General features: G+C 43.1%; 1 protein-coding gene across 1 annotated transcript; it reads left to right on the forward strand.

Moving 5' to 3' along the window:
• Positions 1-2,403: 2,403 nt before the first annotated feature.
• On the forward strand, positions 2,404-8,203 carry LOC119454290 (keratin-associated protein 19-2-like). The gene is made up of 3 exons (XM_037716259.1): positions 2,404-2,440; positions 4,295-4,480; positions 7,941-8,203. Exons 1-3 carry the CDS (start codon positions 2,404-2,406, stop codon positions 8,201-8,203), a joined length of 486 nt encoding a protein of 161 aa, XP_037572187.1.
• Positions 8,204-15,696: the final 7,493 nt, after the last annotated feature.

The raw sequence follows: 15,696 nt of genomic DNA on the forward strand, positions 1-15,696 counted from the left end.
TGTGACATCTATACCGGTGTGCATTGAGTAGTCTTTGATACGTGTGGTCGAGGGCTTCCACGGAAATATGTTACAATTCAAGAACTTCTTGACCTATCCTAGACCCAGACCTGGGGAGCTATAACCTAAATCTATTTCTAACTGTTTCGTTGTTCCTATTTCATTTGGGCAATCAGCCTTCCTCTATTAGTCAAACATTTGTCACCCCCTTCTTTCAGATGACTGTGACGAGACGTCACGAAAACCACACGAACTTCACTTAATAAATGACATGGATACTCAGGTTATGCGATAATAAACCGAAACAAAATGCATATATTTGCGATTGTGCACGTGTTTTTTTTTTTGCCTTTAGGCTTCCACTACTGATCAAAGCCTTTCGGGCTGCGCTCACTTCGTCTGTCCGTCACACGGCTTCAAAAAATTGCGTAACCTCAGCATGTCAAAATGACGTGTACGCAATAAAGATGGCATAATATGATGAGCAACACAATTTTTCTTTCGGTATAGCTAGATACTGCCCCATTATGAAAGGCATAGTGCCTGTCGGCCTACCAATCACTGGGACACTGGCTACTCGGAGCTTCCAGCTAGCCACCAGAAGCTTAGCAAGGAGAAGCGGGCCCATCGCAGACGCCGGCACCATCTTCTTTATCCTATTATCTTCTTTCACTGTGCTTGCTCGGCCAACCGACACCCTCTCCTCTGCCGCGTGCTCCTCACCTCTTGTGAGTCAAATAAATAAGAAAAACTCGCCAATGTAAGCGGTGCTATTTGTTTTAAAAGCAAACGTAAGTGACCAGAAATCGTTACATTAATCCATTCAAACAATACTGCTGCACCACCAGATGCTTCCGTGTGCGGTTACGTAAATTTGACGTCCAGTAATAATTGAAGAAAAACAGATTGGAATAGTTTTACGCTATAGGGCTCCTAGAAGTACGTTTTCAGTAGCTATTGAGAACTAGTTTTTGCTTCCTCCTCGTTGGCTTGACTCTCGTTCACGCTGCTAAGTTTACGAAGCCAGTGGTTCGGTCATGATGTTACTGTCCAGGATTTTCAACATTAGACTTATTCTTTTTTTTTAGGAGGGGGGGGGGGGAGGATAAAAGACCATGACACGGCTTTCCCTGATGTACGAAAGCGAAACGAAAATAACCGGATGTTTAGTAAATGGCAGTTATGACTTAACACCGTGTAGTTAGACGAGGAACGAGCAGCTTTAATTGACCACTTTGTAGTTGTACGTCAGGGAGTGGCCGCTGAGCAACCGCTAATGCACCAAAGCGTTGTGGAGGCCATTCAAACTAGCGAGTGCTAGTTGCCATCAGGAATAATGACATGACTCTCTTGGTGCTACTCACAGCTTCCCCCAACAAGTGACGACACATAGTGACACCCCAGGGAAACACATGAAATGCCGTAAAAGAATGAGAGTGCGTACATTAAACACGCAGTGCCACAAAGTGCAACAAACACGTTTGAAAGTGCAAGCACATGGTAACTGAAACCTGCAGTTTCTGTTTTTCACAGGTCGTCAGTAGAACGAGCATTATTTGCAAGCAAGCGCCATTCAGGCAACCATGTCGCACCAAAAATTGGGGTTACATGTGTTCGGCTGTACATTCACCGAAGCTACATTAGAAGCGCTTTATTGCGTTAGTGCAGTACGTCTCGAATGAAGCACGAAAGTCAAGGGAGCGCACTAAGGTTGCCTTTTCGGTGTGAGGAGCAGGGTGCCACAGCTACTTGGCTACCGATACAATTTATTGCAGCGGAAAGTGTAATTTCCAGTGAAGGACACACTAGTGAACTTCGTACCACCAATGTCCATAAGCTAAGAACACTTCCTTAGAAACAAAATGAAAGCACGATACCACGATATTGAGACGCAAAAAAGGAGAAAACTTCTTGCGCAGAATCATTTCTTCAATAGACTATTTTTCTGATATGCGGTGTACCTAGAAAAAAAAGGAAAAGCTATCGATAAGTCGGTATTGCATCTGCTGTGGCGAAAGGAACAGCTATCAACAGAAAATAAACATTGTGTCCGGCGTATAGCACACGGGATGTCGGCATGAAAGCGGGCTTGTTATGTGGTACCCCGCTCTTCTGTTTTGTGGTGAGCGCACGATGTGACAGGACAAAAGTGGCTCGTACCAGTGCTGAACATGTTTGCACTCGCACTGTGGAGCCACGAAAAAGCAAAGCGAAATTGTTTTTGCACAATGCAACAAAAGAGCTCAATTAATAGGCCCAGCGCGAAGAAACCAAAATCGAATCCGACTTCGGCGCGGGCGTTTTCCCCATAAAAGCGAACCGGCGCTACAGGTTTGCTCACCCTCGTCGTACGGGCCAGTCAACGGTTTGTGACTCCCAGCCTCCCGACGCACCACCACGACCATGAGAGCGTTCGTCGTCGTTTGCCTTCTCTCCGCAGGTAAGATGACCTGCCCATTTTTGCCGGGAAAATATCGGTGGTTTCACTGTACTCTCCTAACATTCAAAATGCATACACTCTTAAGGTTGCCGGTATGTCCAATTGCTAACGCCCTTACACTTAAGGATATAAATAATTTTATTCTACGCTACAGCGAGCTCAAACTACACCTGCGATAAGAGACTTCGTAGATTCAAACTTCTTAATAAGTCTGACCACCTGCTTCTAGCCGAAATATTTGACTCGAGAGCTTGGCGCGCAATTGGCATTTAAGTTTATTCCATGGATTTTTGCGTCATCGTTATCGGTCATCATCGGTTCACTTTCGGCAGATTCACCGTACAGTAAAATTTAAAAAATTAAAATTAAATTATGTGGTTTTACGTGCCAAAACTACAATCTGATTATGAGGCACGCCGTAGTGGGGGACTCCGGAGATTTCGACCACCTGCGGTTCTTTAACGTGCACCTAAATCTAAGTACACGGGTGTTTTCGCATTTCGCCCCCGTCGAAATGCGGCCGCCGTGGCCGGGATTCGATCCCGCGACCTCGTGCTCAGCACCCTACACCGTAGCCACTGAGCAACCACGGCGGGTCAATAAAATTTTTTCCATCAACCATTCAGTCAATACAAACGAAGTAGCCTTTTTATAATCATACGAGTATGTTAAAATGTTTAGCTTGTAGCAGTTACGCATTCCCGGACAAAGTATACGCACATATATGCGTATGCGTAAGCTGTATGCGTCGAAAATATACGTAATGAGGCCACCAAGATTCTTAATATTGGCAGGCATGCTGATTAGGCAGAAAATAATTGCACAGTATTATAGCGGTATGACCAAGAAAATATATCATAAAACTAGCACGGGAGTATAGGAATCCTATAATTGCTAGGCTTTCAATGTCGGCTAATAAAGTAAGCTCCACTCCATTTTTAGCAAAGTTCTCAGATTAGCTGTGTTTTACGGAGTTTTTCCGGGAGCGGCTGATTCTCGCACCCGCTGGGCTTGGATGATCTGTTTTACAATTTCTTTCAGAGCAAGTTCCATCCAGGTGGTTATATACCGTTATCTAGCGGATTTACTCAAACACGAAACGAAAATATAACCTATATACTTGCTTAAAGAAGATAGAGATAAAATATGGAAAGGTAGGGAGGTGAAACAAACGGATGTCCGGTTGCCTACCTTGCACCGCAAAAAGGGGTCAAGGATTGTACGAACAAAAAAAAGGGAAACAGGAAGAGTACAGACAGTTCATATAGACAGTAGGAGCCACAATGTGCCTATAAATCTATTCGCAGGTCTGAAGACTATAGCAAAGTCACGAAAGCTCGCGCAGCTCTTCCAGTCCACTCACGAGTGAGATGATGCAGTCACTGTCTTTGGTTCTTAAAGCGTTAACTGGGCTGAGCGCGCTCCGAATTGATCGCTTTGGATGTCTAATACAGTACAGGAGCAGATGAGGTGCTCGACGATCCTTTCACAGCTAATTACAGATTAACCAAAAGGATATATAGAGAATGTAGCTGCTAAACCAGTTGCGGGCCGATCCGACTTTATTGTTTATTTGTTTGTTCAACGGAATATTTTCTTCAGTAGAACGACGAATTTCCGCATAACACTTTCATTTAAATATTTTTGAAGTGGACCCAAGCTCGTTTTCTAGATTTTTTTTTTATTTTCTTGAACGCAAGTGTATTTGATGCATCGTCTAAACCTTGGTAATTTTTCATAAGAAGCCGGACAGTTCTGGACATTACGTCTGTGTGGCCTCCATGTGATGCAAGTTGTTTTTTTTTTTCATTATTCACAACTCCGCGTAATGCTACTGTATTTTTTGTTTTTCAGTTGCCCTTGGAAGTGCCCAAAATCGGGACCTCCGCGCAGCCAATGCACGTGCCGCGAGCGCTGCAAACACAAGGGGTGCGTTGACAGGGGGCCTGCGCGGCGGAGTCGAATCTGTTGGTCCTAGTGGAGCTCCGGGCACCACCATAACGCTTGGAGGCAGCGTCGGCGGCGGTCTTGGAGGCCAAGGTAAGCGCCATTGCATATTTGCACAAGACCATTGCATATTTTGTTTCGGGAGTGAGGCACATACCTGTAGCTCAAGTATTGCGGTGGAGCTAAAATATTGAGTCTTAAAAATTAGAATTTTTGTTTGATTACTCGAAAATGCGTGTTGAAAACAATTTTTTAATAATGCGCTCACACAGCGCTAATGATAGAATAAGTAACAATTGTTGCGGCTTAATTGCCTTGCTGCAAGAAACGTCTAAACGTATCGTGTAACTACAAAAAAATTGCCTTCAGTGTCCATTGCTGTCTGAGATTATACCGTGCGGCAACATTTACCTGCGCCTTTTTGACACGAATGGTTCTTAGGTATGAACACTGCGTCGAAATAACCTGTAGGCCTGACAAAAGTTCGTGTCGGTCCTTGTCGAAATGGTGGGGTGAAATGTCAGCGTTTATTAAGTAGTACGCTTCTGTACATTGCCGATCGTTATTCTGAAATGTAGAGGACAACTGTGTTTTCTCTGAATTAACAAAACTGCTCAGCTCTGGACGTTGTAGTTTTCAGATCATGATCAAGGGCCCCCGCGAAGGAATGACAATTCGTGTTACCGGCTTACACGCATAAGCCGTTCAAGCAGGGGAGAATACATGGGTGTATATGAATTTAACCAGGTGGTGACATTATTTGTTTAGGTATCCAACAACTATACACCCATCAGAAAACTCTTATAACATATAACTTACGTTATAAGTACCTGAAGCCTCCACGCATAGAAGTATGGACGGATACCTGACACGCGTGCAAAACCTCCGGTCTTATTTTCCTGGTACAGGCCAAATGATTAAGGTGGAGGAAAAAAAGGTCCTCAATATGCAACCTATTTTCTTCAGCATTGTACATTTATTAAGAAGCGTCGTGTGCCTTTAATATATTTTTGTGGGGTTATTCACTTTTTCTGGCGTATAAGGTCAACAATTTTAATCAGCGCTTAAACAAAGTGGGTTACAGTGCAGTTCTCGTCGTACTGTTCATCTCTACAAAGCATTAAGCGACTGTTTCTCCCTGAGAAAATCGTTAAGGGCTTCTTTGGCCACATGAATTGCTCAAGATGACGTAGGTTGACGCTGTGGTAAAACAGGTGGTGAGCGAATGTTATTTATTTCAAGATAAAATTGCCAAATTAGATTGAGGTACAAAGTAATATAGCAGACAGACATCTAATGCCAGTATATGCAGACATCTCGCAGAAAACCGAATCTGTGACAAGCCTTGCAGGAACACTTAACAGAAAAATAATTTCAGATGCATCAGTAAAGTAGCCTTCCATAATGCCAGAACCACCACTTTATCTTTAGAAGCAAGGTGCGAGACCGGGCTAATTAGTAATTGATGATGATGCGCACAGCGCAAGGACGAATAGCGACGCAGACGAGGCTGACTTCCAATAGAACTTTGTTATCGTAAGCACACATATATAAACCTAGCACAGCTTATTATGACCTAAGCTCCAATGCATCGTTTAAAATCTTAATGGCGTCTAAAACCTTTGACAACAAACAACGTAAACTAAGACGTCGAACTTCCTATTGCGCATTCTAGGCAAGAAATTTTCTTTTCGGACAAGGTGTCCGAAGGTTTCCTGGCGCAATTAAAAGAATAACACAAACCCCCGCTTTCCGCTCAATCTTCTTAAGTCTAGGCGAGATACCCTGTAGATACGGTATGAACTACACAGGTTTCTGTATTTTGCTATTCCTTTCCGCTGCGCGTAAACTTTGTAAGTTGTGCGCCAGAACGTGTTCCATAGATAAGAATCTTGCATGTAGAAAGCAAAAGACAGAAAGAGGTTCGTCGATTGCTCTTTGGGTGAAGTGTATGACATTCCCCTTTACTGTGGAGGAAGGTGCGTGGGGCAGACTGGCAGATAGTCGAGCGTGAGATTACAAGAACATAGCCTCAAAATGCAGAAAGACAAAGATGGGCTCCTTGCATTGCCTTTAGTCAATGTGGCTGCGCTGCTTTCTTTAATCAGACTGTAGTAATAGGTAGGCGTGCAGGTTGTGATACCAGGACGATTATTGAAGCCGTGACTGTTGCTAAAGGTGATGGTGTCCGTTAGCCATCGATCACGTTTTCCAAAAATGTTCTTACCTACCATGCGTAATATGTGGTGGGCTGTCTTAGTTTACGTTTTTGTGTCTCAAAGGTATGAGATCTATTTTAGGGTTTACACCATGCACCGGCAGTTTCGGTTGTGATCACGTGCCTTAGGGCTATATATGTGTGTTTAGATTATAAAGTTCAATAGGAAGTCAGCGCTTGTCTCCGTCGTTCGTGTACGCGCTTTGTCTGCTGTTGTTATGTGCACATCACCGTTACTATTAGAAGAAGTTTGCTAAGTCAGAAAAAGCCACAAAAAGCAAAAAAAAAAAAAAAAAACGGGCAGCGACGCCGCCTTAAAATTCCTCCACCAGCTCACCATGTCGTCAGAGAACTTGATGGCGTATACAAGAGCCTAGGTAATCGCTCATTGGTCAACATGATCCATGTTCTTTTCTCAAGGAGATAAATATTGTACTTGGCAAGCTTCTCGAACGTCTACTCAGCCCTACAAGGCCCAACTAAAAAAAAAAAAAAAAACATGCTTTGAACTCCGGGACGTAAAACTGACGTACCCAGGCTGAGGTTACGGCGCGAAACTCTAAACTTTGAATTTGGACTTCTATTTTCTATTCTAACAACCAAACCAATTGTCTCTAAATTAATGCTTTATTAATGAGTGCTGCTGACGCGTAACATCCCAGATAAAAATTTTTTTCTTTGCTGCATTTAGGTATTGAGTGCGAAGTTCCTGCGAACTTCATTCAGCAAGTATTTAATAACAGGCATAAAGCGTCATTTCTTGGTTAGGAGTGGGAACACAGAACCAGGAAGAAGTTCGGGACGCGACTCACTTCCTTTTGAAAGCACGGTTAGAGGAGCCTGATGAATGCAAGTCCTCCGGCAACATTGGTGTCACACACGTGATGAAATAAATGCATGCTCCTGATGTACATATGACGAGAGCTCTCTGTACAAGTTTCAAACGAAGGTATAAGCGCCTTGGGGTTAAGCCCACTTCCAGTTTTCTGCCTACTGGTTCCCCGCTATTGCTCAAAAGTTTCCGCAACACATTGTTTCTTTTCGTTGATTACGCTTTTTCTCGATGTGTTTTACATATTTGATTAAAAATACACATTTGATTTCGGATATCTACATTTGCCGCCATGAAAAAGTTAACGAAAATGGACTTTTCAAAGAAAACCGTAACAGTCTAACTTAATAATTGTTTCTGTTTGGTGTCCTTTCAAGGATTTCAGCTGGAAACGCCTGTGGAATTCGTGATACAATAGTAGTATTGATGGATCCGTAAAAAGCTCCTATATTTTACTTTGTAGCATAGTTTGTATATTAAACTTAACTTTATTCGCGGTGCAGGAGCAGGTTTTCCTTCAGCCTGGACTGGACATTACGCACCAACTCATGGCTGGAATCAAGGTTTTGGACCAGCTAGCGGCTATGGATACTACCCACAAAACTATGGTTCATACGGCTACAACCCTTACGGCTACGATTCCTACGGCTACAACGGCTACAATCCTTATGGCTACAACTATGGAAACAACGGTTACGGAAGCGGTTACGGCGGCGGTTACGGTTATGGTGGCCACCATTACAACCACAACAACCGCCACCTGTGAGTTAGGCCCATCGGTGCGGCAGCTTCAGCTGCTGCGTCTCCTACCAGTTCTTTCCGTGCTTCTGGTGAGATTATGTGTTTTATGTTTTACCTGTAGTACGTTTACCAACTTGCGGTGCATCTTTAATTTCACCTCTCCTCTTTATAATCAGGTCGCTAATCAGTGGAAGAAAGTGTGACTGAGATGATATAGCGTTTTCTCCTCGCGGCAGAGGTAACTTAACACAAACGTTGTAGTTGTACGTATCCTGGATCCGTAATAACCCTAGCTTGTCAAGTAATTGGTGTATTTTAAAATCCTCTGGAGAGTGGGTAATAATTGGAACAACCTTTCTTTGAAGTCTACTTACATTCCCTACATTGCCTATAGTTGTTATACACAAACCAGTATGCAATAATTTGTGTGACAGACACATCACGTTATAGAGGAGAAATGAGCCACTTTTTGCAGATAGTATTTACGTTTAAAAAGTAGTCGCGTTACTTTAAAGACAAGTTTGCGCGTTCAAAGACATGTTTGCTCTGCACAAAAAACTCCTACATTCATTTACTGTGTCTACATCGCAGTCACACAGCGTCAACTTTCGAGATGGAATTACTTTTCCCTCTGTATGGAACAGCATAGATTTCGTTTGGCTGGTGTAATTCACCAACCAATATTTAGTTGACCAAGTAATAATTTGTGTAATGGCTGCGTTAGCGCGATCAAAAACTTCCATGGTAGTTTCAGAAGCAAAGATAGTACTCGTGCCGTCTGCGTGTATTATCAATTTGACCGCTTCATCTAGATTAACGGTATCATTAAGGTATACATTAAATAAAAATGGTCCCAGGATGCTGCCCTAGGGTACTCCTGGGAGAATCAGGAACAAGATTGAAGACAAGCCGTACATTTCTATATATTGATACATATGCAACAATGTGATAACAATGTACACTATTCAAAATTTGTCCGCCTCATTTACTCCAAGTAATTATGTTATATCGCAGTATGGGGCCATAAACAAAAGACTGTTAGGATGCGTATGAGTCCTGATTTGCGCCTATATAAAACTACGTATTGCGATCAACGGATAGGGTGTTGCCGACCAAGACGCTCTGCTGCTCTGCAAATTACATGTCGAAATCAACATAACTCCCTTCTGTCGCTAGCAGCCTAGGTTTAGCATCTTACACCAAAAGGCACAAAGCCTAAGGAGTACTGACGTGAGTGCTCGCAGGGCAATATGCTACAGCTTGTTTTACGGAACGTTTTGGGTTCTAATACTGTATTGAAGCAAGTGTGTATCACAGGTACGGACTAGTCGCGAAATCTTCTTTGCAACTAGAATAATTGGGTTGGGCTTCTAAAAAGAATTTCAGTACAACTACGTCATTAAAACGTCTATTTCAGTGTGCAGATTTACAAGGTCATTTGCCAGTAAAATATATTAATTTGAACCTCAAATACCTCTGAATATTTCGCAGAAAAAAAAACGAGTCGAATAGTGTACGACGGTAAGCATAACAAAAATATTTTCCAGAAAGGCACAAGCTGGAGGAGGCCCTGCGTCTTCGCTCGATTAACGTTTGAATAGTGTGACACATCTGGAGTTTTCCAAGTTCAATATGGTGACCGATGCCACAAATTATGATGGAGTACTCTTATAAACAGTGCCTCGGCTTAAAATATAACCATTTCTCAACGTCTTCCATGAAGGTTCTCGAAAAAAAGAAATGTTTCAAACAAGGTTCATGCCCCAGAAATGTTAAAATAATTTTCAGCATTTAGTGCTTTACCTGCTACATTGCTATGCACTTGCGTAGCAGCCATAATGTTGAGTGCCTGCTCTGATTACTTTCTCACCGTTTCTTTCAGTTAACCTCCAACTTTACCAGCAAAAGCGCTGTATCACAAGATAACAGAATTCAAATATACGAGCGAAATAACGTATTTTGCACCACCTACTTTAATATTTACGCAAATGATAACATATTTAAGAACCTCTCACAAACGGAGCTTCAAGATACAATCAATAAAGTCCTTCAGTGCTTAAGGTTTCACATTTGTCTTCCTTTGTGTTTCTGAATGCTTTATGCTTTCACATTGTGCCTTTGGATCTCTGCAAAGAATTATCACAGCCTATTTGAAAACGCGCTGACCACTCCTCATGTAAATGCAAGAAGTTCCTGCACAAACGTCTCCACCTTCAACTTGTGCATTTACTTCACACTGTGGATCGTTGTATTTGTGAAAAGTTCTATTATAAATATTTATTTCGCATTACCTTATACACACCACGTCATCGATAAGTTAATTGAGATATCTGCGGTGTACAATCTACACGTCTATATGACTTTCATAGATCATGAAAAGGCATTTGATTCAGTAGAGTTACCAGCAGTCATGGAGGCATTGCGTAGTCAAGGAGTACAGTACGTGTAAGTGAACATCTTGGAAAATATCTACAAAGGTTCCACAGCTACCTTGCTTCTCCACAAGAAAAGTAGAAAAGTACCTATCAAGAAAGGGGCAGGCAACGAGCCAATCTCTCCAGGGCTATTCACTCCAAGCGTAGAAGTATTGAAACTAGTAGACCGGGAAGGCTTGAGTGTGAGGATAAACGGCGCATATCTCAACAACATTCGATTTAGTATGACTTATTCGTGGATTAGTTGGCTCGTGTTAATTGCTGTGAATTAGGCACACGGCATCAGAGGAAGAAAAACTAACGGTAGATGAATTGCAGCAAATTACTAAGGGCCTTCCCGAGGAAGTGTAAGAGCTTGGTTGGAGATTATTATGCAGAAAAAACATGTAATATTCAATAGCCTAGCAGTTGAACAAGAATTCATGATTGCAGTTGGAATCTAGAGTCTATGCAGGAGTACGTTTATCTAGGTCAGTTACAGGTTACCCCGATCATGAGAAGGAAACTTGTAGAAGAACAAAAGCAAGTTGGAGTACATACGGCAGGCACTACTAAGTCCTGACTGGGAGCTTACTACACTCTTTTAAAAGAAAAAAGGTAAAACCATTGCATTTTACCGGTGCTAACACATGCAGCAGAATTTTATAGGTTAACAAAAAGTTGGAGAACAAACTAAGGACGGCACAAAGAGCGATGGAACGAAAAATGTTAGGCGTACCGTTAAGAGAGCTCAAAAGAGCAGTGGTTCTGATAAGAAACGTGGACAGCCGATATTCTAGTTGACACTAGGGGAAAATATGGAACTGGACCGATGATGTATTAGGTAGGGCAGATAACCAGTGGACCATTAGTGTTACAGAATGAGTTCCAAGGGAAGGGAAGCGCAATCGAGGACGGCAGAAAATTAGGTGGGGTGATGAAATTAGGAAATTTGCAGGCGCAAGTTGGAATCAACTAGCGCAAGACAGGGATACTTGGAGATCGCTGGGAGAGGCCTTCGTCCTCCAGTGGACATTAGAATAGGCTGCTGGTGCTGGTGATGATGGCCTTATACATCATAGTGACGTATGATCATATAAATTGTTTCAGCAACAAGGGCACATTGATTCCACTTAGAAACCCAATAATATGTCCAAAAAAGTAACGCGCCTGATATATTTAGACCGCATGCTGTGTCTAACAAAATTCGCAGCGTACGTGAGTTCATGCATCTGGCCCCCTACAATTGAAATAATGCTAACCATAGTTAAGAACGTTCTTCAAAAAGAGGTTTTCGTCTTTAGACCACGCATGTTTTTGCTGCCTGCTAGTTAAACAATGTACTACCGACCAAGAAAGTTTACGGACCAAGGGATCTGACAAAAAGCTTAATATCTCCGCAGCCTCAAAACGTAGCCTGATATTCCCATTTCCAGCCTCTACTGGTATATGCGAACAACGTTGTGATGCACGGTTTTACTGTCTACGTTTAAAGGCTGCTCGGATATTTAGCGTTTTCTGAGATCCCGTGTTCCTTAAACTTTTTTGGTCGATAGTACATAAGCTTCTCTTTCGTTCAGAGAAGACACAACTATCTATATGTAGCCAGCTCTACCTGCCGTTTGATCAAAGCGTGAGAATTTGGGCATAATGGAAAGTAAGGCGACAAAGCGTCGTTTAGTACTATGCGCTGGTTTCCCACAGTGTCAGAGATCATGAGTACGTATTTTAATACTATGGTGCATGCGTAACTTCATGCCTGCTAGTGACGTAGTAGCTGTTTTCTCTCTGTCTGACTGTGTGTTCTTTACGTGCCTGCACTTGTCTCTAGTTTGATACACTCATAGCAATTTCCTACTGGCAACCCCGGGGTTCATTCAGCACTAGCACGTATATGCAGACAAATTTCTATCTTACGTGATGATAATTAACTTGAAAATTGTAGAGCGATACAGGAAAGGCCGTGCTCTGTGAATTGCTGACGCTTCCGCCTTTGTGTTCATCGTAATAACCGTGAAACACACGATATAGTTCGGCAAAGGTGCCTCATCCCCTGCCACCAATGAGCGCGGGCAAGTATTGCAGATACATATATATGAGATACTACCTGAAGATACGGTATGAATATCTCTTCCATGAAGAACAGACATTACAGCTAATTCAAATAAAATGGCTCATGAATCATACAGTTTTTTTAGATAAGGTCGATGATAAATACACATTGTATTGAAAACAATTTTGTCATCCAGAAACTGAGAAGTTTCTATATTAACAAAATTATGGCGGCACTCATCTCACTATGACTGTCGAAGGTAACGCGATTAGCATTCCAGCAGTGTACTCGCAGACCGTATTCCTGAGGTTATGTTTATTTGACCTCCTTAGTCGTCATTATCATAGAATTCCGTTCCTTTAGATATATGTGACATACTCCAATATCATTCCGCTTTGCTATCACACTCGCTTGCCAAAGTCGCCCTATGAGCATGACGGTATGACGCCGGTGCAGTGACAACGACGGAATGATGAAGTAGTGACGCTGACGGAAAGACAAAGGCGGTAAATCCACGACGGTATGACGGGGAGGTCATCGGTTCGTAATTACCACGATGGTATAACAACGATAGCGTGACGGCGACTACAAGAGCAGAATGGGAGGACAGCGAGCGTATGACAACGATCGCGTGACGAGGATGCTATGACGACACCCCGACGACGAAGCTGGAGTGCCAACGATGGTACGACTAGGAGGGCATGGCGACGGCGGTATGAAAATCATTTTAACCTAGCAGTGTTGCCAGGTCCGACGAGGCGGCGTAGCCAAAAGCTAGAGAAGTTGCAGCCCAAATGTAGCCAAACAGAAAAACAGTGCAAAATATTTCGTAGCCAAATATAGCCATTTTTATTAGCAATTTTATTTGGGTATACATTTTCACATTCCACTACGCCAATCCTTTTTTACACAACCAGTTGTAACAAAATTTCCGTGCCGCCGTGACGGTCGGCCCTTTATGTCAACAACAGCGACATCATGCTTGCACAGAACACTTTTTGGTTGGCCCCGGAAACTCTTAAGTTCCAGCGAATCGCTGCAGAGAGCGCATGAGTGCTTTTATTTTATGACAGATAGTACTAAGTTATTATTTTTAGTTGCTTACAGTAACATTAACTAAGAACTCTGCTTTTTAGCTGTCGTGAACACAAAATTATGTTCAGCGTCATCGATCTCTCACGTTATCTCTGCCTACGGCGTAGAAGTTCAGCTGTCCAGCGATCTGCGACGGCGACGTGTTCACGGCTTCTTTTTTGATGAGCTATAAGAAGTCTTTCGCGCTATGATATCTCGCGTTATTTGTCTCATCGTCCTAACTTGTTTTCTGCTCTTTTTGTTTGTTTTTGTTTTTCAATTAGCTTGGTCCGGATTTGCTGGGACACATCTTAGGTCGCTAGCACGCCAAGAACATGCGTTAAGAAAAGGGACAGGCAACAGATGCCACTCACTGTCTGAATTAGTGTAAGCTAAGCTTTAAAAGATTACTGCGCAAACCGGCACACTAGCTTAAGAAGCGCGCAGTCGTTTTCGGCGACGAGCAAGTCCCGAACTAACTCGCTCGAAATGGTAAAAGCCACGATGGCTTTTAATTGATAACAGTGGTAATGCTGTGAAAACCGGTTACTGTCATAAAGCAAACCATGTTGATGGCTAATAACGTTTTAGAATAGGGGTCTCTAAAGTTTGGGGCCCCAAGGAGTTTTGCAGGTGTTAGCGTTGGGGCATACAGGAATGAAGAGTTTGGAATAGGCGTTTTGCGTTTGCGGATAGCGTGTTGCGTTTGCAGCGTCACTACGGTGTCAATGAAAAGCTGTTATAAATATTAAAATAAAATATACCATTTATGATAAGAAAAGTAATTTAGACTTTCGTGTTCTCGCCTTTAATTACAATTTAGAACTTGTTCTATTAGCCGCATGCAACTTGTTGCACTCAGTTTTGAATAACCAATTTTACGCACCTTCACCCAGCCAAGTGAATCCGTGATAGGCCTATGAGCCATGAAATCGACAATTGAATTCGGCATCATCGGCATATAATGAATCAAGCTTCATTACACATGTTAGTTGAGAGAAAGCGATGACCACAATCACTTCATCTAGCTTACGAACACGCGTTACCACGAATCGAGCGCAGTTTTGTGCTAGATTGGAGCCGTCGCTTCGATGGGCGCCGCCGTGCTTGTTGACGAAAGCTTTTGTGGTAGCTTTTGGGGCTCCCGCTAAATCGATGAAATAGCGTGCCCGACGCAAAACCAAAACACAGTTTCCGTCGTGTGCATGCGCAGTGGCTTCAACGCTATTTCTTTGGGGCTCCAATACGTTGAGGCCCCTGTTCTAAAATTCTAATAACTGCTGGGGTTTTACGTGCCAAAACCACGATATGATTCGGAGCATGACGCAGTGGGGGACTCCAGATTAAATTTGGCCCCCTCGGGTTCTTTAACGTACACCTAAATCTAAGTACACGGGTGTTCCTGCATTTCGCCTTGATCGTAATGCGGCCGCCGTGGCCGGAAATCAAACCCGCGTCATCGAGCCAGCAGCACGACGCCTCACAAGATAAGCTAACACGGTGGGTGAAGTTCATGTGACGTGGTGCGCTGATGTGATCGTGGCAAACATGTTTCGATATTGGCAGAGTGAGTATCTGCATCCGCGACGTTACAGGCAAACCATCTAGAGGTAAAAGCACCGGAACCCACCTTTGGCTCGGGGTCTTGCTCCCATTCTTTTTTATACGTTCTCGCATACTTGGCCCACTTCCCCATGTTTGGATTCTCCTCTCTGAGGAGGATCTAATGTTACGTCCAACCTATCGAAATGAATCTCGAATCTAAGCACGAAGAAAAATTCATCTAGCAGGAAAAGGAAAATGGCAGTAAGGCTTCGCGCCAGAAACGTGGAGTAGGTCAAAAACTGTGCCCGGCGCGATACTTCATCCGAAAGACATGGCCATGAACACACTGGAGTGTGTCATTCACCCGTGCTTCTCTTCTTTCATGGCGGCGCCACGATCGCCCGACGGCCCCGACCCTATGTTATTGCTCTC

The sequence above is a fragment of the Dermacentor silvarum genome, chromosome 5 (assembly GCF_013339745.2).
Source record: "Dermacentor silvarum isolate Dsil-2018 chromosome 5, BIME_Dsil_1.4, whole genome shotgun sequence".
Lineage (NCBI taxonomy): Eukaryota > Metazoa > Arthropoda > Arachnida > Ixodida > Ixodidae > Dermacentor > Dermacentor silvarum.